The sequence below is a fragment of the Symphalangus syndactylus genome, chromosome 7, assembly GCF_028878055.3.
Source record: "Symphalangus syndactylus isolate Jambi chromosome 7, NHGRI_mSymSyn1-v2.1_pri, whole genome shotgun sequence".
Taxonomy (NCBI): Eukaryota; Metazoa; Chordata; class Mammalia; order Primates; family Hylobatidae; genus Symphalangus; species Symphalangus syndactylus.
Window position 1 is genome coordinate 18253724 of NC_072429.2, and position 21832 is coordinate 18275555.

The following is a 21832-nucleotide window of genomic DNA, read 5'->3' on the forward strand; positions in this document are numbered from 1 at the left end:
TTTGTGGAGGCAAGCTGGAAAACTAGGAAGTGTCCAGTTTGGCTGGGTCCAAACCCTCTTCTTTCTTCTATGCTATACTGATGTCCTGAATCTTAGTCTTTGGGGAAAATTTACAGTCACCCAGTGTCAAATGTCACCAACTGCACCATACTGTCTTACCTCCAATCAGTCAATGTAAAATACATACAAATCTACAAACTCACTTGTCCGTTGTCCACCACATAGATAATCATATCTGCTTTTTCCTCAAATAGTCTTTGTTTAATAGCAGCCAGGTCAGATGTATCATAGGTATAACCTCCATCTGATTTTACTATGGTTAATGGTATGGAACACCCTGGGACAAATACAATCTTTCTGCCATCATCCACCTGCACAAATCCTGGGGGGTAAAAAACACTTCATTAATAAACGTAAAAGAACCCTGAAGGAAAATGAATGCTTACTCATTCTGCTATGTAAATATTTAGTTATTCTAAGAATATTTTGAAATATATTTATTAGAGAGCTAAAGAAAGCACATAATTGTTTCCTCACCATGATCTATTAGAAACCTTGGAAAATGTTAAGCATCAAGGTTGCCTGGATACTCAGGGTGCTATCAGAGCACAGGTCAGATGTTCTGGCATTTTTCCAGACTTACACTAAACTTGGTTCCCAACTGCTTTTTTTTTTTTTTTCTTTTTTGACACACAGCCTTGCTACGTTGCCCAGGCTGGTCTCAAACTCCTGGGCTCAAGTGATTCTCCTGCCTGGGCCTCCCCAAGTACTGGGATTACAGGTGTGAGCCACCATGCCTGGCCTCCCAAACTCTTTAGTTGGGAGTCCATCAGCTTGGTAGGCCCAGAACATGAAAATCTGCTTTGCTTTCAAGCTGGAGCCACAACCTTCCTCCTGGAGAAAGCTGCAATTCTTACACTGATCTCTAACAATGTGCTGAAGAGTAGTTGACACTGTTTCAAGGTCCAGGAAAAAAACAGGGCAGGATTTGGCATTTGGAATGAGAGGTAGGAAGGAAAATTAAATCCATGTTCATATACTCATGATGAAAAAGACAGAATTCTTAGATGCAAGAAGGTACAGGAAGAACATGATAACATAGCAGCTATATAACAGTGCTACTATGTGCCAAGTACTATGCTAAAGTTCTTAAATTTAACCTTCAAAATAACCCTATGTAGTAAATAACTCTATGCTTTCTCACAGTTTAGAAAATTGAGGCTTGGTAATGTAAAGGCAGTATAAAATAGTAGTGAAAAACATAAGCTTTGAAGCCAGACTGGCTAGGTTTGAATCTCAGACATATCGCTTATTAGCTATGTGACCCTGGGAAGCTACTAACTTCTCTGTGCCTATTTTCTCATAAAATAAACATTTAAAAAATTGCATTTATTTATTTTTTTGAGACAGGGTCTTGCTCTGTCATCTAGGTCTTGCTCTGTCATGCAGTGGTGTGAACATGTTCACTGTGGCCTAGACCTCCTGGGCTCAAGCAATTCTCCTGCCTCAGCCTCTTGTGAAGCTGTGACCACAGGCATCCACGATCACGCCTGGCTAATTTTTTTTTTTTTTTGAGACGGAGTCTCGCTCTGTCACCCAGGCTAAAGTGCAGTGGCGCAATCTCGGCTCACTGCCAGCTCTGCCTCCCGGGTTCACGCCATTCTCCTGCCTCAGCCTCCCGAGTAGCTGGGACTACAGGCACCTGCCAACACGCCCAGCTAATTTTTTGTATTTTTAGTAGAGATGGGGTTTCACCGTGTTAGCCAGGATGGTCTCAACTCCTGACCTCGTGATCCACCTGCCTCAGCCTCCGAAAGTGCTGGGATTACAGGCGTGAGCCACCGAGCCCAGCATTTTTTTTTGTTTTGTTTTGTTTTTTGAGACAGAATCTTGCTGCGTCGCCAGGCTGGAGTGCAGTGGCATGATCTCGGCTCACTGCAATCTCCACCTCCTGGGTTCAAGCGATTCCTCTGCCTCAGCCTCCCAAGTAGCTGGGACTACAGGTGCGTGCCACCACACCAGCTAATTTTTTGTATTTTAGTAGAGATGGGGTTTCACCATGTTGGTCAGGATGGTCTAGATCTCCTGTCCTGTCCTCATGATTCGCTCACCTTGGCCTCCCAAAGTGCTGGGATTACAGGTGTGAGTCACCATGCCCAGACATGCCTGGCTAATTTTTTAATTTGTAGAGACAGGGTCTCACACATTGTTGCCCAGGCTGGCCTCAAACTCCTGGGCTCAAGTGATCCTCCCACCTCAGCCTCCCAAAGTGCTGAGATTACTGTCACGAGCTGCCATGCTCGACTTCTCTTTCTCTCGTTATTTTTTTTTTTTTTTTCAGAGACAGGGCCTCATTCTGTTGCCCAGGCTGTAGTGCAGTGGTGTGAGCATAGCTCACTGTAACCTCAAATGCCTGGGCTCAAGCATAGCTAGAACTACAGGCATGCATCAACATGCCCAACTACTTCTTTTGTTAATTTTGTTAATTTTTTGGCAGAGAAAGGGTCCCGCTATGTTGCCCAGACTGATCTCAAACTCCTGGCCTCAAGTGGTCCTCCTGCCTCAGCCTCTCCAAGTGCTGTGATTACAGGCACGAGCCACTGCACCCAGCCAAAATTTTATCATCTTAAAAAGTATGGTCCCTAGGCCCTAGACTGTGATTAAAATACTACTCCCACTCAAGGAAACAGGCTTCCATAGAGATATGGTTGATTTCAGGTCTGAGGCAGGAAATGTACAAAATGGGCCTGGAATATTGTATACCAGAAAGCAATTAACTACCAAAGGGGTTGAAAAAAACAAAACCACAATAAAAAATATGAAGTTACTTGGCCAAAATGGAACAATTTGAGCATTACATAAAGACGACTGAAAAATATAAAACACTTTAAAAGCCCACCACAATAATGTTAAAATCAAATAACTCACTTTGAGATGCTAAGGAACAAACCTATTATTCTGCAATTGATACAAAAAAAATCAAGCACTTCTACTACCCTACCTGTTTTATATGAATTGTACCTGAGGATAACCACAATAATGAGTAACAAAGTTCAGCATAAGAGAATCCCAAGTAACAAATGGAGAAAGAATGACAGAACACTACCATTTTCCAACCTCCAGTGAAGTGGTGGATCTAAGTCATGGTCATAAATAGCTGATAAAGCCAATAGTGAAAAGTCTGATGGGGAAATTTACGGACAGATCCAGCTGATGATACCTGAATTCACTAATCAATCTTAATATGACAAAAACAGAGACAACCAGACACTGCCTCATTGCCTGCACTCTTGCAACTAAAGAAAACAACAAAAAAAGGAATAAAACATAAATCAGAATCTAATGAAGCCTCTTTAGAGAAACACAGACAAGGAATTATGCTAAATAGTTTCATATGGGAAATTATTTAGGACAAATGGCCCAGTTTCTTCAACAATAAAAGAAATTTAAAAAGAGGGAGAAACCTCAGATTTATAGAACTTAAGATACATATCAAACAAATGTTACATGCAGACTTTGAAAAAACTATTAAAAACAATCATGAATCCAACACTTTGGGAGGCTGAGGCGGCTGGATCACTTGAGGTCAGGAGTTCAAGACCAGCCCAGCCAACATGGTGGAACCCTGTTTCCATTAAAAATACAAAAATTAGCTGGGTGTGGTGGTACATGCGTGTATTTCCAGCTATGTAGGAGGCTGAGGCAGGAGAATTGCTTGAACCCAGGAGGCGGAGGCTGCAGTCAGCCGAGATCACTCCACTGCACTCCAGCCTAGGTGACAGAGTAAGACTCTGTTTCAAAAAAAAAAAAAATTGATGAATCAACTTGGGAAATTGGAACTCTATTTAATGGTATTAAGAAATTATTGTTGGCTGGGGCTGGGAGCGGTGGCTCACGCTTGTAATCCCAGCACTTTGACAGGCCGAGGTGGGCAGATCACAAGGTCAGCAGATTGAGACCACGGTGAAACCACGTCTCTACTAAAAATACAAAAAATTAGCCGGGCATGGTGGCGGGCGCCTGTAGTCCCAGTTACTCAGAGAGGCTGAGGCAGGAGAATGGCGTGAACCTGGGAGGCAGAGCTTGCAGTGAGCCGAGATTGTGCCACTGCACTCCAGCCTGGGCGACAGAGCGAGACTCCGTCTCAAAAAAAAAAAAAAAAAAAAAAAAAAAAGAAAAGAAATTATTGTTGGCTGGGTATGGTAGTTCATGCCTATAATCTCAGCACTCTGGGAGGCAGAGGTGGGAGGATCGCTTGAGGCCAGGAGTTCCACACCAGCCTAGGCAACATAGCAAGATTGCTTTAAAAAAAAAAAAAAAATTTATATATATATATAATTTTGTTATTATAATGATATTGCGGTTTTAGGGCAGAAAGAAGGTCCTGTTCTTTCAGAGACATATACCAAAGTCATTATAGATGGAATTATATGATGGAGGCAGTGTAAGAAGGTATAGACACAATAAGGTTGGTCAGTACCCATAACTGTGGAAATTGGATGATGAGTACATGAAGCTGGCGTTACTATACATTCAATCCACTTTTGCCTATGTTTGAAAATTTCCATAATAAAAAGTTAAAAGAAGAGTGCCTACCTCTATCTTCAAATTCCTTTACAATATCATACATCCTATCTTGATAGAAGGATTCCCCTCTCTCTATTAAAGTGATGTCCAAGGCATCATAGATTTTATTAAACTCTAGGGAAAAAAATAAAATGCCACCAAATAAAATGCATAAGAATTTTTTAAAAACAGGAAACATGCATCTTACATTAAAATAAATTTATTAATAAAAATATTAAAAGGAAATTAATTACATAAAAATGTATGATACAGAACATTATATACATGCTGTCATTTTGAAAAAGGGAAAGAAAATGGTAAGGTACACATCAAAATATTAACAATGGGTGAGACTACAGATAATTTTATTTTTCTCCTGTCTACATTTACTTTATTATTATTATTATTATTATTTTGAGATGGAGTCTCGCTCTGTCACCCAGGCTGGAGTACAGTGGCGCGATCTCGGCTCACTGCAACCTCCGCCTCCCGGGCTCAAGCGATTCTCCTGCCTCAGCCTCCCGAGTAGCTGGGACTACAGGCGTGTGCCACCATGCCTGGCTGATTTTTCTATTTTTAGTAGAGATGGGGTTTCACCATGTTGGCCAGGCTGGTCTTGAACTCCTGATCTCAGGTGATCCACCTGCCTCAGTCTCCAAGTGCTGGGATGATAGGCGTGAGCCACTGCGCCCGGCCTACATTTACTTTTTTATATAAGGAACATGTCCTTCTTGTTTAACTTATAAAAAATTAATTCTTTTTTTTTTTTTTTTTTTTTTTGAGACGGAGTCTCGCTCTGTCACCCAGGCTGGAGTGCAGTGGCGCGATCTCGGCTCACTGCAAGCTCCACCTCCTGGGTTCACGCCATTCTCCTGCCTCAGCCTCTCCAAGTAGCTGGGACTACAGGCGCCCGCCACCACGCCCGGCTAATTTTTTGTATTTTTTTAGTAGAGACGGGGTTTCACCGTGGTCTCGATCTCCTGACCTCGTGATCCGCCCGCCTCGGCCTCCCAAAGTGCTGGGATTACAAGCGTGAGCCACCGCGCCCGGCCAAAAATTAATTCTTAAAAAATGTGAATGAGAAGAAAAAAGCTCTTCCTATCTAGTGATCAAATATTTACTGAATTTTCTTGCGGTTTTTCCTGATTTAAACCACTTAGCTCTCTACGTAGCAATACATCAGTGACACAGTATTACTTACTGTAATTATAAAACATTTTATTACCTAGTGCTGCAAGCCAGTCATCATTAGTCGTCTTTTTCAAAGATCTACTGCTTGTTCTTTACCCATTTACTCTTCAAAGAAACCTTTAAAACTATTATGTCAAGTTAGAAAACTTGAAATCGCCTTAAAACCATAAATAAATTTGGAGAACTAGGGAACTAGGCCTGGCACTCTATCCAAACATTCTATTCCATCTCACTGTATACTTCTCTTCATTTTGGTCCTACACATTTCTGAATAAATTCATTCCTAAGTGCTCCTAAGTGTTTTATAGGTTTTGTTGCTATTGTGAATAAGATTTATTTTTATTTTCCACTTTATTTTCTAATTAATTTTTGCTGACTTCTAAGAAAGTTAAGATTTGAACCTGCCTGTCTTATGGCAGGTTCAAAATTTATTAGTTGTTTCAGAAATACATTTAAGAAAAAATCTATTTGCCTGTCCTCAGAAGGTTAAAATATCACTCAAAGTCAAATCAAAATTAAGACTCAAGAAAATGATATACATAGTATTTGCTGGACGAAGGAACAAAGCCCAGAAACTCACCTTGGCGGGAGACATCACAGATAAGCTTCCAAGCTTTTGTAATATCTGGGTTTTTACCCTGGAGCAGAACTACACACTGATATGCTCGCTTCTTAAATTCCTCCTCAGTATCAAACCTCTTCTTAGATTCCTGTGTATGTATATATTTTAAAAAGTAAGGTTTGTAAAAAGATCGAATCCTGTATTTCCAGAAAAAGAACTTACACACTTCTACACACACAAACACAGTGAGAAAGTACAAACTCAGAACACCAGAACAAGTGCTCTCTCTCAATAGTTGAGAATACTGTTACAAATGAGCATGCCAAAAAACTCAGAATTCATTTCTCTTGAAAAATACAAAAATCTCACCACAGTTTTCTTTACACTTTTCCAATTCACAAAAGTCTACTTCAGCTAATACTTTTGTGTTCAAGAAGAGTTAGTACAGAATAGCTAACAGGTACGACCTAATTTTGTGTGTTCCAATCTCCGTTTTGGATGTGGTCCTGAATGAATTTTTTTTTTCTTTTTTTTTTTTTTTTTGAGACATAGTCTCACTCTGTCTCCCGGACTGGAGTGGCACGATTTCGGCTCACTGCAACCTCCGTGTCCCGGGTTCAAGTGATTCTCATGCCTCAGCCTCCAAGTAGCTGGGATTACAGGCACATGCCATCACACCCGGCTAATTTTTGTATTATTAGTAGAGACAGGATTTCACCATGTTGGCCAGGCTGCTCCTGAATTCCTGATCTCAAGTGATCTGCCCACCTGGGCCTCCCAAAGTGCTGGGATTACAGGTGTGAGCCACTGTGCCTGGCCAACTCATTATTATTATTTTTAACTAAAAAGAAAGTTGCTTTCATTGTTTTATTTCTATTTTGAAAGCAATACTTAACTTAAAAATAATTAATCTCACCTCAAATTAACCGGTGTTAACATTTAATGCACAAATCTAGATATTTCTTTACAAATACACATATATGTTTTATCAAAAATTGGAAATGGCTTTTCTTTACTGTAGTTTGTAAATTTTAGCAATTTATTTATACAAACAATTTCTTGCATTAATAGGTCTGCTTCACTATATTCAAAGTACAGAATTCCAAAAGATGTTTATAACATTACTTTTCCAGTCCATATCAGTAAACATTTAGCTTATTTTCAACAGAAAACATTTACCAAAAGTAAAATGAAGCCAACAAAAACAAAATCCCCACAAATGTTTACTTTTTAATACAGGAATCCTGTTCTTGAAACGTTCTCCATCATAAAGAAATGCCTAAGAATTTAAACAGAAAACATGCAACTCACATTAAAATAAATTTATTAATCAAAATATCTGAGAGGAAATTATGATCTTTATGATCCTTCTACCATAGGGAATTTTTTTATGTTTATTTTTTTAAGACAGGGTCTCACTCTGTCACTGAGGCTGGAATGCATTAGTAAGATCACAGCTCAATGCAGCCTTGACCTTGCCAGGCTCGGGTGATCCTCCCACCACCTCCGCCTCCTAAGTAGCTGGAACTACAGGAGTGTGCCCGGCTAATTTTTTGTATTTTATGTAGAGACAGGGTATCTCCATGTTGTCCAGGCTGGTCTTGAACTCCTGGACTCAAGCGATCTGCCTGCCTCAGCCTCCCAAAGTGCTAGGATTACAGGCATGAGCCACTGCACCCAGTCCATAAGGAAATTTTTAAAAAACATTTTTTATTTTCAATTTTTGAAGAAATAATTTTTTTTTGAGATAGGGTTTCACTCTGTTGCCCAGGCTGTGTAGTGCAATGGTGTGATCACAGCTCACTGCAGCCTTGGCCTCCCTGGTCTCAAGTGACACTCACTTCCACCTTAGCCTCCCAAGTAGCTGAGACTACAGATGTACGCCAACATGCCTGGCTAACTTTTGTAGTTTTTGTAGAGATGAGGTTTTGCCATGTTGCCCAGACTGGTCTCAAACTCCTAGGCTCAAGCATTTTGCCCACCTTGGCCTCTCAAAATGTTGGGATTACAAGTGTGAGCCACTGAACCCAGCCAGGAAATAATTTAAAAAAGCAAAAAAAGGCCGGGCGCGGTGGCTCACACTTGTAATCCCAGCACTTTGGGAGGCCGAGGCGGGCGGATCACGAGGTCAGGAGATCGAGACCACAGTGAAACCCCGTCTCTACTAAAAATACAAAAAAATTAGCCGGGTGTGCTGGCGGGCGCCTGTAGTCCCAGATACTGGGAGAGGCTGAGGCAGGAGAATGGCGTGAACCTGGGAGGCGGAGCTTGCAGTGAGCCAAGATTGCGCCACTGCACTCCAGCCTGGGCGACAGAGCGAGACTCCTTCTCAAAAAAAAGTGAAAAAAGTCCAAGTGTACAAAGCTATTTACTGAATAATAACATCTCTAAAATAGAAAAAAATCCTAATAAAGGATTAATGTAAACACTGGTACACGGATCCAACAAAATGTGCAGTCATAAAGTAACACAAAAGTTTGCAATATTAAATATAATACAAAAACTATATTAAAATCATAAATGATTAATACATGTTGTATACAGATAAGTCAAGGAGTCAAAGTTGATCACGATGGGCGTTTTAAAATTACGGATGATGTGAAAATTTGTCTTTAAAATTGTTTTTCCATACATTTAATCATATCAAAATACATAAAATTAAGCATCACAAAATTTTAAGTGCTATAATGCATTCTGATTAATAAACCTCCAAATTCAATGTGGTAGAATTCATTTTTTTTACTTTTATTTTTTAATATAATTTTATCTTTTAAGATAAGGTCTTGCTCTGTCACCCAGGCTGGAGTGCAGTGGCATGATCACGGCACACTGCAGCCTTGACCTCCTGGGCTTATGCGATTCTCCCGCCTCAGCCTCCCAAGTAGCTGGAACTACAATGCCTGGCTAGTTATTTTTGTATTTTTTGTAGAGATGGGATCTCACTTTGTTGCTCAGGCTGGTCTCAAACTCCTGAACTCAAGCAATCTGCTTGCCTCAGCCTCTCCAAGTGCTGGGATTACGGACATGAGCCACCGCACCTGGCCTAGAATTTGGTTTTTCACATACACCAATAAACAAAGCAAAGATGACATATTAACAGGTGGGGGATGGCTGTTTCTATGCATACAACCAAATGTAGGGTATCTAGTAGCGGTTCAACATACATGACCAAATGCAATGAATCTGGGGGTAGCGGACGGCTGTTTCTAAGGCACACAACCAAATGCAATGAATGTCAGAATAAAAAAGAATTCAGTGTAGGTGAACAAATTTTATATGTTTATCAATTAGTCTGTTCCCATTTTGCCGTTCATCATAAATAAAAGCTCCCTGAGTCCTCCCCAGAAACTGAGCAGATGCTAGCGCCATGCTTGTACAGCCTGCAGAACTACGAGGTAATTAAACGTCTTTTCTTTATAAATTTAAAAAAAAAAAAGTAGTTTAAGTTCAAGAGAATGTCATTTATACAGAGACATGTATTACTAAGGCTGTTAGCAACTTTCACTTAACTCCATAGTAGCTTTAAAAACCATTTTAAGTTTCCTAAGGAAAATGGATAATTACGATTAATGGTAAACACACAAATAATATAAAAGAAATGGTATCAAACCTTATAAAAGAGCTGAAGATCCCCAATAGGAGGTGAAACTGTTAGATAATCTGGAAATTTATCTTGCAGGTGAGCGATGAGCATGCCAAACTGGGTTCCCCAGTCTCCTACATGATTTAACCTAACACCAATCAGAGAACAGAAAATCATTTTTTAAATAATAAAGATGGTTAAGTTAAATTAGAGGAACTATATTCCATTAGGAACCACTAACATTTACATGCCAGTACGTCACCATTTAGTAATACCTGTTTACTTGGTTGTTTCTTCAACTCGTCTGCAACCTCCACAAGAGATGAAAACTATGTCTGTTACATTCAGCTCTGCATACTCAAGTACTAGAGGCTGCACATGGCAGGCATCCAGAATTTGCTGAATGAATGTGTTTTCTGTCAGTGGACTATAATCTGTTTATTTTGTAGCTAATTGAGATAATGACAGCTGGCCAATGTTGGTTATTCCCACAATTTTATGAAAATTTAACATTTTAACCATTATCTTAGTGGAATTTAGACCAATGGTTCCCAAATATCAATGAACAAAATTCTTGAAAATATATGTTGAGGCCGGGCGCAATGGCTCACACCTGTAATCCCAGCACTATGGGAGGCTGAGGCAGGCGGATCACTTGAGGTTAGGAGTTCCAGACCAGCCTGGCCAACATGGTGAAACCCCGTCTCTACTAAAAATACAAAAAATTAGCCTGGCGTGGTGGCAGGCCCCTGTAGTCCCAACTACTCAGGAGGATGAGGCAGGAGAATCGCGTGAACCTAGGAGGCAGAGCTTGCAGTGAGCCAGGATCGTGCCACTGCACTCCAGCCTGGGTGAGAGAGCGAGACTCTATCTCCAAAAAAAAAAAAAAAGAAAAGAAAATATATGTTGATCCAACCCACTTCTCTCCCTCTCTGCTTTTATCTAATCCAAACCACCAGATCATCTTTCAACTGGATCATGATGATAGCCTCTTACTTTTTTTTTTTTTTTTTTTGACACAGAGTCTTGCTCTGTTGCCCAGGCTGGAGTGCAGTGGCACAATCTCAGCTCACTGCTATCTCTGCCTCCCAGGTTCAAGCAATTATCCTGCCTCAGCTTCCCAAGTAGGTGGGATTACAGGTGTGCACCACCATGCCCAGCTAATTTTTGTATTTTTAGTAGAGACAGGGTTTCGCCATGTTACCAGGCTGGTCTCAAACTCCTGACCTTGTGATCCATCCCTCCTCGGCCTCCCAAAGTGCTGGGATTACAGACGTGAGCCACTGTGCCTGGCCTAACACTTACTGTTATAGTCTCCCTTCTTTGTCTAGCTTCTTCACAGTAAGTAACCAGAGTAATCTTTAATTTGTATTATTTTAAAAATTTTCTTTAAAAATATAAAAAATAGAGACAGGTTCTCACTATGTTGCCCAAGCTGGCCTAGAACTCCTGGCCGCTAGTGATCCTACCACCTTGGCCTACCAAAATGCTGGGATTATAGGTGTGAGCCATGGTACCCAAGCTAATCTTTAATTTGATTACCCTGCTTCACAAACTAAAACTCTGTAACAGCTTCCCAGTACACTCAAAATAAAATCTCAATTGCCTCTCACAGCTTACAAGGCCCAAAATAACCTGTTTCTTTACTACTTCTCTCCCTGCCAGGATATAAACCCGCTGCATACAAGAGGTCCTCAAGAAAGATGTGTAGAATGAAGGAAGGAGTTTTGTCCTTGGTTCCACTAAGAGTCTAAAAAAAAATAACATAGTAAAAAAGGTTCAGAGGAAAGGCTCAGGACATATTTTAAAAGCTTACTGGGTGATTGTAAAGAAGAACTAAGCTGATGAACCACTGATTTAGTCGAATGTTCTTTCTTGAGTGAGATATTCCATGTGCTATAGAATTTTCCAAACGAGAAAATAAGGAATGAGAATAGTAAGCAAGGCAAGAGCACATACCTGAGCACGTCATACCCTGCAAATTCAAAGAGGCGGCTTATACTCTCTCCTATGATAGTGGACCTCAGGTGGCCTACATGCATCTCTTTAGCTATATTAGGGGAGGAAAAGTCAACTATAACCTGGGGTAGACAAAAAGAGAAAGGCTGTTAAGTGGGGCATAAACATAAAGACAGAAAGATTTTTTTAAGACGAGCATAAACATTTTGTTCTAATGCATTCATTAATAACACATTTAATAACAAACTCAGACTTAAACATTCATTTGGGTTGTAATTCAACCATGTTTGATTTTATGATGGATCTGCTTGTGTATTTTTAACTGAAAAAGAATCAAATTCATGTATACAAATTGTCCATTCTATTTCAGCGATATCTGTGTATCAATTGGCTACCTCAAATGCCAATTAAGTGGAAAAAAAAAAAAATCACACAACATGCTAGACCCAGGAGAAAGGCTACTTCATAAATGTTCATAATCTCAAATGTGAATGATTAAATTTCAATATAAAAGTGAAATCCATTCCCAGTTTCAGCACATTCCATGCAGTTCGTTTTTCTTTTTTAGAGATGAAGTCTCGTGATACTGCCCAGGTTGAAGTGCAGTAGCTATTCACAGGTGCAATCATAGCACACCTCAGCCTTGAACTTCTAGGCTCAAGCAATCCTCCTGCCTCAGCCTCCCAAGTAGCTGAGACTATAGGCACATACCACCATGCTTGGTGCCATGTAGTTCTAAGATACTAATATATTAATAGAAGAGTGTACATATACCTTTTTATTCTCTCCCAGAGCAGGTAGTCGAACTCCATTCACTAGGAGACTGGTCAATTGTTCTGATACAAAATCCTTTCTTAAGTGGACATTAATAAAACCTAATGGATAGAAGAGAAAAAATATCAGATAGTGTGTTATCTTGAATAATCACTCACTCCTAAGGATTTGCTCCAGACGCTGACCTGGCTCTGGCAAAATTCTTCAAGATTCCAATACCAGTTGTGGCCTTGACTTAAGCTGTCTTGTAAGCTCCTGTCTCACCATCTACTTCAAGCCTTCACCACTCTCCTGAAACCTTCCTACTTAACTCAGGGCCCTTTCATTTTCAGCAAACGATCTGTTCGCCTCTTAAAAGAAAACAGAAGGCCCTTGTGCCGAAGACTTATATGCCATTATCTATCCTCATTTTGCTGATGAAAAACTGAATCACAGAGGCAAAGTAACTCATTCAAGATAAAGCAGCTAAAAGTGGTAGCTGAGTCTAGATTAAAACTTCAATTTCCTATATCACAATCCACAGTGCTTTCACCATCTTGTTCAGTATATAAATTTTAACCCTGTAATTAAAATGTGTGTTCTTTTTTAACTTCAAAAAGGACTCATCTTCAATACAACTATTAAGAAGGATAACATTATGTCATACCAGGACCAGCAATTTCAACTTTTTCAATACATTCATTGTCTGGGAGGTGTTTGGTAATGTTTTCAGCAATTTCTCTTGGATTAACTTTCTGTTCCTTGGTTTTGAGCATCTACAACACAATATAAAATGATTCATTACACAACAGATTTCAGCAAGTTACTCGGAAATGCACACCTGACAAGGCACGAGATGCATTTTACGTTAAGAACCATCAAAAGGCAGAAGCAGAGAAGTCCAATCACATTATGAATGACAGATTAAAGTATCAATAGTGCCAAGAGGAATAGAAAGTGCCCAAACTACATGATCTCTATTTCCAAATACGTTACACACTAATACCTGGAACTACTTTTTTTTTTTTTTTTTTTGAGATGGAGTCTCGCTCTGTCGCCCAGGCTGGAGTGCAGTGGCGTGATCTCGGCTCACTGTAACCTCTGCCCCTGGGTTCAAGCAACTCTCCTGCCTCAGCCTCCCTAGTAGCTGGGATTACAACACCTCGAACTTTTTAATGATGACATAACAAAGTCTACTGCTATGAAGCCTGGTTCCAGCATATTTACATTTCTAATCTTCAAGTCATGAAGGTGTGCAATATTCACACTTGAGAAATAAACCACGCTATAAGACCTGGACTCTTCAGAGTAACCCTTTCCAATTCAGCAAAGAAAGGAAAACAGAAAGACCCAAGCCAGATGCAGTTAACCACAAACACATCAGACAATGCAGCTATTTAAAATGGGGAACTCCTCTGCTTGAAAATGAATATATAAGCCTGGCTCAAAGATCACAGTTACATCAAATATTTAATTGGGATGCTGACTGGTAAATGTCTTATTTTAATTTTTCACCTCCCAACACTCAACACCACCACACAGCAATCCTGGACGCAGCAGGAGGGAAATACCTAAACAAAAGAGTACCAATGATTGCCCTTAAACATTGAGAATACATATAAAATTTAACCAAACCTTAAAAATTGCGCCTAAAAAAGTTAAAACATATGCGCCCCCCTAACCCCTTTCTCAAGTTTTTCAAACTGTGGCAAATGCCCTTTTCACTAACGATACAACTTGCAATAGTATTATTTCTGTAAATGGCAATGATGATAATAATACTTAAAAAAATCAAACAGCCAAGAGTCATGACAATACATCACCTGAGAAATACCCATAGCACTATTACACTGATAGTCCCCGAACTTGGCCTGCTGACTTGGTGTCACTAGCAGAGGAGGATTTTCCAAATCTGGATATGCAGCCTTAATTGCATGACCAAAGACCTCTTGTAGGCGGCTAATAATGTTAATCATATTTTTAGTTGGTTTGTTCCTTTCTGCCTGAAGACTCTGTAGGAAAAGAATGGAAACATGTCCATAATGTACTATACCATCATCATACAAGATGTCTCCAAATATTTTGAGTATAAACCTTCAAATATCTTAAGAACCAAAAGGGAAAACGTACTCATAGTGTGATGCCCTCATATCTGGGATTTGCTAAGACATGTAGCAGGACAAGTCCATCCCACGGCATCTAAGACATCCATGGGAAATGCCCTGAGGTCTTACTTTTTGCATTTGTTTTAGCAGAACAGAAACTGGGAGGAGGAAGTTAAAAGGGCTGACGGAATCCTTTTCTCAGCTTCAAATCTCTGAGAAAATAATATAATTTCACATCAAATATTGGAAGTGAAAACTCAATGGACAAAAAACAAACAAAAAATTACATGATGTCCATCAAAATGTTGACCTCTTCAAGGCATGAAATAAAAGGGAGCAAAGTAGGTAATATCAATATACCAGAAAAGCCAGTAGTTTTGTTTTACTGTTATTAGACCTACTACCTCCTGTTTTCCCATGGAATATAGTCATTTAAGAAGGCATATAATTATCTCTATTACTGCACTTGTCATACCCTCACAGAACTCTCTGTCTCTACCACTAGACTGCTGGATGCACAGAAAGTGCTTAATTCATGGCTCTCTTCCCTGTCCCTGGCATCTAGCACTGTACTTGCCATATAGCAGTTTAGCAAAAAAAAAGGTGAATGACACATATGCTTTTAATGGAAGATAAACACGCTGCCTATACACCTTTATGTTTGTCAATTTTATGTACATCAACATGTTCATCACAATTTTATGTTCATCACAAATTTATATTCATCAAAATGTCGTCAACAGTATAAAATAATGACAATAACAAAAGTTAGTATTTGAGTATGTAGTGTCAAGATTTGAACCAAATGCTTTATTTATATGCATTATCTTATTCCATCTACATAATAAAATTCAGTTTGTTACTATTATCACTATTTCTATGTGGGCTACAGATAAGTAACTTGCCAAAGACAAGACAGAGTAAGTGGAAAAGGCCAGATTCAAACTCGGGTCTACTGGAATGGAGAGTCCAAGTTTTATGCTCCCCTCATCAGCCCTCTCTATCATATGAAGAAATTATATTCTTAAATTCACTAAAAAACCTGATTTCAAGTTCGTAGCTAATCAATAATTGACTCCTCTCTGTGGTAACATACTTAAAACAAGGAAGATACATTTTTCCCAATCTAATGATTTCCAACAGCAAATGCCAAATTTACTTGGATATGATCCTTTTTTCTTCTTTGTTGGGGGTAACAGACAAGATCTCACTGTGCACTCTGCTGAGGCTGAAGTGCAGTGGCATGACAGCTCACTGTAACCTGAACTCCTCGGTTCATGAGATCCTCCTGCCTTGGCCTCCCAAAGCATTGGAATTACAGGCGTGAGCCACCACACTTGGCCTAGATTATGATCTTATACCCAAAAGCTGCTATAATAAATGTCAATTTTTTGTTTATTTTTATGTATTTATTTTTTTGAGACTGGGTCTTACTCTGTTGCCCAGGCTGGAGTGCAGTGGCATGATTTTGGCTCACTGCAATCGCCACCTCCTGGGTTTAAGCGATTCTCATGCCTCAGCCTCCCAAGTAGCTGGGATTACAGGCCCGCGCCACCATCCCTGGCTAATTTTTGTATTTTTAGTAGAGACAGGGTTTTGCCATGTTGGCCAGGCTGGTCTCGAACTCCTGACTCCAGGTGATCCACCTGCCTCGGCCTCCGAAACAGCTGGGATCACAGGTGTGAGCCACCGCGCCCAACCTCAATTTTTTATTTTTAAAGGATAGGAGTACCACCACGTACATACGTATGTGTGTGTACCTACACACACTAAATCTACTGTGCTTAGTTTTGGCACTATGAAAATTGCTATCTGATTATAATCAATTCAGCAAGTTGTCTCTACCAGTTTCATATGTGATGCTTTCAAGTCAGAGCGCCTGGCCAAAGTGAACCAGGGAAAGACGACAGGGTCAGTGGCCATCACACACAGTACTTTATTACTCTGTGGTTTTTAGTTCTGCTGTGTACCTTGTGTTCAGCTGTTCATTAAGTAGGGCAATGTATTTGTCAAACTACCAATATGCCTCCCACAATACAGTGAGAGCATTCTCCTATCTATATAAGAGCTAATCTGCATTATAGAAAAATGTGTAGTAGAATATGCTGTATTTCTATCCCAGCTACTTGGGAGGCTGAGGTGGGACGATTACTTGAGGTGAGGAGTTTGAGAAAATACTGTACTTCCTTTTGTGTATCTTTTCCCTCATAGTCTCTAGCATATATTAGACATTTAATAATACTTTTGAATTAAAATAAATATAACAGAGAATTACACATATATAAGCGTAGAATGAATGTGTATCTTTTCCCTTATAGTCTCTAGCATATATTAGACATTTAATAATACTTTTGAATTAAAATAAATATAACAGAGAATTACACATATATAAGCGTAGAATGAATGACATAACGAGAAAGGTGAGATTCTTTTGGGAAGATTCTATGGCAAAGGAATTTTGTGATTTTAGAAGACTCAAGGACAAGCACAGCAGATCACATATAGGTAATATGAGACTCGAGCACAGCAGATCACAAATAGGTAATATGGACGCCGGCCACGGTGGCTCACGCCTGTAATCCCAGCACTTTGGGAAGGCAAGACAGGCAGATCACCTGAGGTCAGGAGTTCGAGACCAGCCTGACCAACATGGAGAAACCTCGTCTCTACTAAAAATACAAAATTAACCAGGTGTGGTGGTGAATGCCTGTAATCCCAGCTACTTGGGAGGCTGAGGCAGGAGAATTGCTTGAACCTGGGAGGCAGAGGTTATGGTGAGCCGAGATCGTGCCATTGCAATCCAGCCTGGCAAATAAGAGCAAGACTCCGTTTCAAAAAAAAAAAAAAAAAAAAGATAATGAGAGACATCATGGGAGTGGAGCAGATAGTCTAAGGTGACTAAATGGAATCAATCAGCTTTGGGAAACGGATTTAATGCCAGCACAGTTTGTCGAGAGTAATATATACACACAGGAGCATAATCATGGGAATGAGGTCAATACTCTGGGATATGTCATCACCAAATATGAAAGGCAGGCCAAAAAACTGCAGCAAGTTCATTTTTTTAAAACAAAATTGATAAAACACTGTTAAATCATGAGACCATTAAATAAACACAGCACAAGCTCCATGGGGAAAAAAAGTGTTTTGAAATACCAGGTGAAGAAAAACCCAAATGATTATGTAAGATATAAAACTGTAAAATAACCAACTTAGGGCACAGAAAATATGCAGGTGTATTTTCAAATATTTCCTTTATGATAGAGGCAATGGTTTAAAAATTAAATACGTTTTTTTAAAAAAGGCATGGGCATAAACTGTTGAAAGAAATGCCTCAACCATGCTAGGTGCCGTGGGTCATACTTGTAATTCCAATACTTTGGGAAGCCAAGACAGGGAGGGTTGCTTGAAGCCAGGAATTCTGAGGCCAGCCTGGCCAACACAGCAAGACCCCATCTCTATTAAAAAAAAAAAATTAGCTGGATGTGGTGGCACACGCCTGTAGTCCCAGCCACTCAGGAGGCTGCGGTGGGATGACTGCTTGAGCCTGAAGGTTGAGGCTGTACTGAGCTGTGACGATGCCACCGCACTCTGGCCTGCCTGAGTGACAGACACTTTGTCTCAAAAAGTAATAAATAAATTTTTAAAAAGAAATGTCTCAACCCTACCTAAATCCTACTTTAAGTTAGCCAAATAGTTAGCAGGATGAAACATTTCAAAGAGTCCTGAAGGACAGGACAACACCAACTTCTCACTGTTTGCACCAACTACCTCAGTCCTAAGTTGTCTAATGCAGGGAAAAGAATAGGGTTTCTATGCTTCTTTTTCCAAACTCCATAGGATATACTTCCGGAATCTCTGGTAACAAAGGCTTTTAAAAAGGTATAATGATTCAAACTGGAGAATAAAACTGAAACCCAAAGTACTCACCTTTCGAAGAATATTCAGTCGATACTTTAATTTTAAATTTTCTTCTTGTAACTGCTCCAAATTTGGAGAAGCTCCTAAACAGCCACAGTTTTTCAGCCGGTCAATTTCAGCAGTCAGAGATTTAATCTCTTCTTCCTGTGGAAAAAAAAGCACTTTTTTCAGTCCATAAACTGACTTCCACATTTCTCCTCTCTACCAAGGCGTGGCATAGACCATGGGAATCATTAATGTTCCCTTTGATGAGCTGTGTTTCTTTCTCCTCTGAGACTTTTGCTGACGTTAGCATATTATCCTTAATAAGAAAATATTGGCCAGACATGGTGGCTCACGCCTGTAATCCCAGCACTTTGGGAGGCCTAGGCAGATGGATCACTTGAGGCCAAGAGTTCAAGACCAGCATGGCAAACATAGCAAAACGCTGTCTGTACTAAAAATACAAAAATTAGCTAGGCATGGTGGCGCATGCCTGTAATCCCAGCTACTTGGGAGGCTGGGGCAGGAGAACTGCCTGAATCCCACAGGCTGAGGTTGCAGCAGAGATCGTGCCACTGCACTCCAGTCTGCTTGACAGAGCGAGACTCTGTCTCAAAAAAAAAAAAAAAAGAAAAAGAAAATATTAACCACACATACATGTGTGCTGGGAGACAGGAATAGGAGTAAGTATATAATGGGATATGTCTCATATCCCTCGTTCTTTTCTTTGGCTCGATAAGACACTCTGATTTAGCAAGAGTAGTTAAGTTTCAGGTTGACCAACCCGCTTTTATTTCCAAATCTTATGACTTGGGACTCTTAAAAAACCAAATGTCTTTTGTCACATTCAAAATAGCTCAAGGGTCGGCCTTTCAGCCTTTCTGGGACTAAACAATTTTCCCGTTTCTTCCTCTTTCCAGTGTCTTAGGTCCTAGACTAGACCAGACCAGGCTTTGTACTTTAATATCTAAAAGTAAAGACATGTCAATTCAGAAAGAAATAAAGCTTCCAACTTAAACTGCAAAACTCAGGGGGAGATTCCTCACCTGAAATTTCAGAATACTTACTGGGAGATAGCTACAGCCAAAACCAAATTGCCAAAAATGAGCAAACATTATGTTCCAGGAGCTGAGCTAAACACTTTTCAGAAATTACCTTTATGATTATCACAACCCAGTGAGGCAAAAATAAATACATACCGATAAATACATGGCTCAGAAATGTAAAGGGCTTGCCAATTTACTTGACTAACTTGTACTTTGTGGCTGCTGATTAAGTATAAAGCTGTAACAGGACAGAGTACTGTGAACTATCTTCCCACGATCCCTCCCCACCTGGGCATAAAAGGTAATGGAACTGTTTTCACTTTTTTTCGGGGGGGGGTGGGCGGGGGACGGAGTCTCGCTCTGTCGCCCAGGCTGTAGTGCAGTGGTGTGCGCTCTGCTCACTGCAAGCTCCGCCTCCCGGGTTCACACCATTCTCCTGCCTCAGCCTCGAGAATAGCTAGAAATACAGACGCCCGCCACCACACCCGGTTAATTTTTTTTTTTGTATTTTCAGTAGAGACGGAGTTTCGCTGTGTTAGCCAAGATGATCTCGATCTCCTGACTTCGTGATCCGCCCACCTCGGCCTCCCAAAGTGCTGGGACTACAGGCGTGAGCCACCGCGCCCGGCCGCTTTCACTTTTATCTGGTGTGGCTGCTCCTTCCCGACGAATGCTGAGGGCACAGAGCAAACTCCGTTGGTCTGATAATGAATCGCCCCATGGGCTTATTAGGAATCCTCTCGCTCAGTAACCCGGAAAGAACTGCGGCTGAGCTGCAAAACAAGACCCAGAGCTCTGAATGTACTCCCAACTTGTCTATCTCCCCGCATCCCCTAAATCACATGTGTATGCAGAAGAGGAGGTGGATTGTGGGGAGAGAATTGTTCTAAACATGCCAGGCTCCAGCCCACCGAAGACGCTGGCTTGAGGGAGGCCTGGGAGAGGGTGGGGACCCTCCATTCCGCTGAAAGTCACAGTCGCACGGGCTTTGAAATGATGGGTGCTTCCTCTCCCAACCCTTCCTGCTCCCACAGGGACCGTGCCGCCCCACTCTGAGAGGACAAGGATGGTCCCTGCCTAGCTGTCGCGCCCCCGAAGCCGCTTGGGCAGGAGTCAGAGCCTGCTCCATCTCTTTCAGGCGTTCCCGCCGGTCTCCTGCGTCCAAACCTGCTGCAGCAGCCGCGCTGAGTACTCAACACACCACTACGTCCACCCTCCCGTCAGCGTCTCACTCGCCAAGTGGACGGAAGCGGAAACGGTCAGCCTCTCCCGGAAGCGGAAACCCCCTCCGGTCCGCTGTCCCGTCGGACTGGGTGCTGGCGCCTCTGCTGCCTCCTGGCGGGATCCAGTGGACACTGCGAGGAGAACCCGCGGGGATTTTGGCCAGGAGCGAGGCCAAAGCTCAGGGACGTTTGGGCGAGGGGAGGGGAATTGAGCAGAGACTAACCAGAGCTGCTCTGTGCTTGAATAGACTAGGACAGTCACTGACCTAGAGCTTCTGGCTCTCAGAGGCCTCACTTTGCCCCTTTGTGAAATGGGCACAAAACTAACAAATCCATTCATTTGTTCAACAAGCATTTATTGTGTACTTTAAAATGCCAGACACTATTCTAGGCTCTGGGGGCACAGAGAAAACAAAACAGACTCGATCTCCCCTCTCATGGCAGACACATTTTAGAATGGAGAGAGAAAATAGACCAAAAAAGGCAATAATCTCAGGTAGTTTTAATTGCTAGGAAGGCAATGTGATCGAGTGACTTGGGTCAGAGAAGACATCTCTAAGCAAGTGACATTTGAGTTAAAAATCTTATTTATTTTTCCAGTTTTATTGAGGTATAATTGACAAAGATTGTATATCATAACGATATACAACGTAATGTTTTGATATATATATACATCCTGAAATGATTACCACAATCAAAATAATTAACATAACCTTCATCTCATACAGTTATCATTTGCAGGTGTGTGTGTGCGTGTGTGTGTGTGTGTGTGTGTGTGTGTGTGCTGTGAACATTTAAGATCTATTCTCATCCTGGGAAACAGCTAAGACCTCGTCTCTACAAAAAAATGGAAAAATAGCCGGGCATGGTCGCATGTGCCTGTAGTCCCTGATAGATGGGAAGCTGAGGTGGGAAGATCACTTGAGCCCAAGAATTTGAGG

At 40.9% G+C, this 21832-nt stretch overlaps 1 protein-coding gene across 6 annotated transcripts in view; it reads right to left on the reverse strand.

Moving 5' to 3' along the window:
• Nucleotides 1–20911, reverse strand: part of LOC129486042 (arginine--tRNA ligase, cytoplasmic-like) — a 39991-nt gene extending 19080 nt beyond the window's left edge. Inside the window, exons 1-11 of one of the 6 annotated variants that reach the window (XM_063642623.1) lie at nucleotides 20836–20911; nucleotides 19822–20441; nucleotides 18650–18784; nucleotides 14438–14626; nucleotides 13282–13390; nucleotides 12636–12736; nucleotides 11862–11983; nucleotides 9930–10050; nucleotides 6338–6467; nucleotides 4597–4701; nucleotides 204–382 (exon numbers count right to left, since the gene is read on the reverse strand). In XM_063642623.1, coding sequence (XP_063498693.1) covers nucleotides 204–382; nucleotides 4597–4701; nucleotides 6338–6467; nucleotides 9930–10050; nucleotides 11862–11983; nucleotides 12636–12736; nucleotides 13282–13390; nucleotides 14438–14626; nucleotides 18650–18784; nucleotides 19822–19833 — 1203 coding nt within the window. In that variant the 5' untranslated portion in view covers nucleotides 19834–20441; nucleotides 20836–20911. Of the gene's footprint in view, nucleotides 1–203; nucleotides 383–4596; nucleotides 4702–6337; nucleotides 6468–9929; nucleotides 10051–11861; nucleotides 11984–12635; nucleotides 12737–13281; nucleotides 13391–14437; nucleotides 14627–18649; nucleotides 18785–19821; nucleotides 20552–20835 lie in introns of those variants that run through there. The other 5 variants (XR_010121664.1, XM_063642622.1, XM_055285318.2 and 2 more) reach the window with 5 other exon arrangements.
• Nucleotides 20912–21832: the final 921 nt, after the last annotated feature.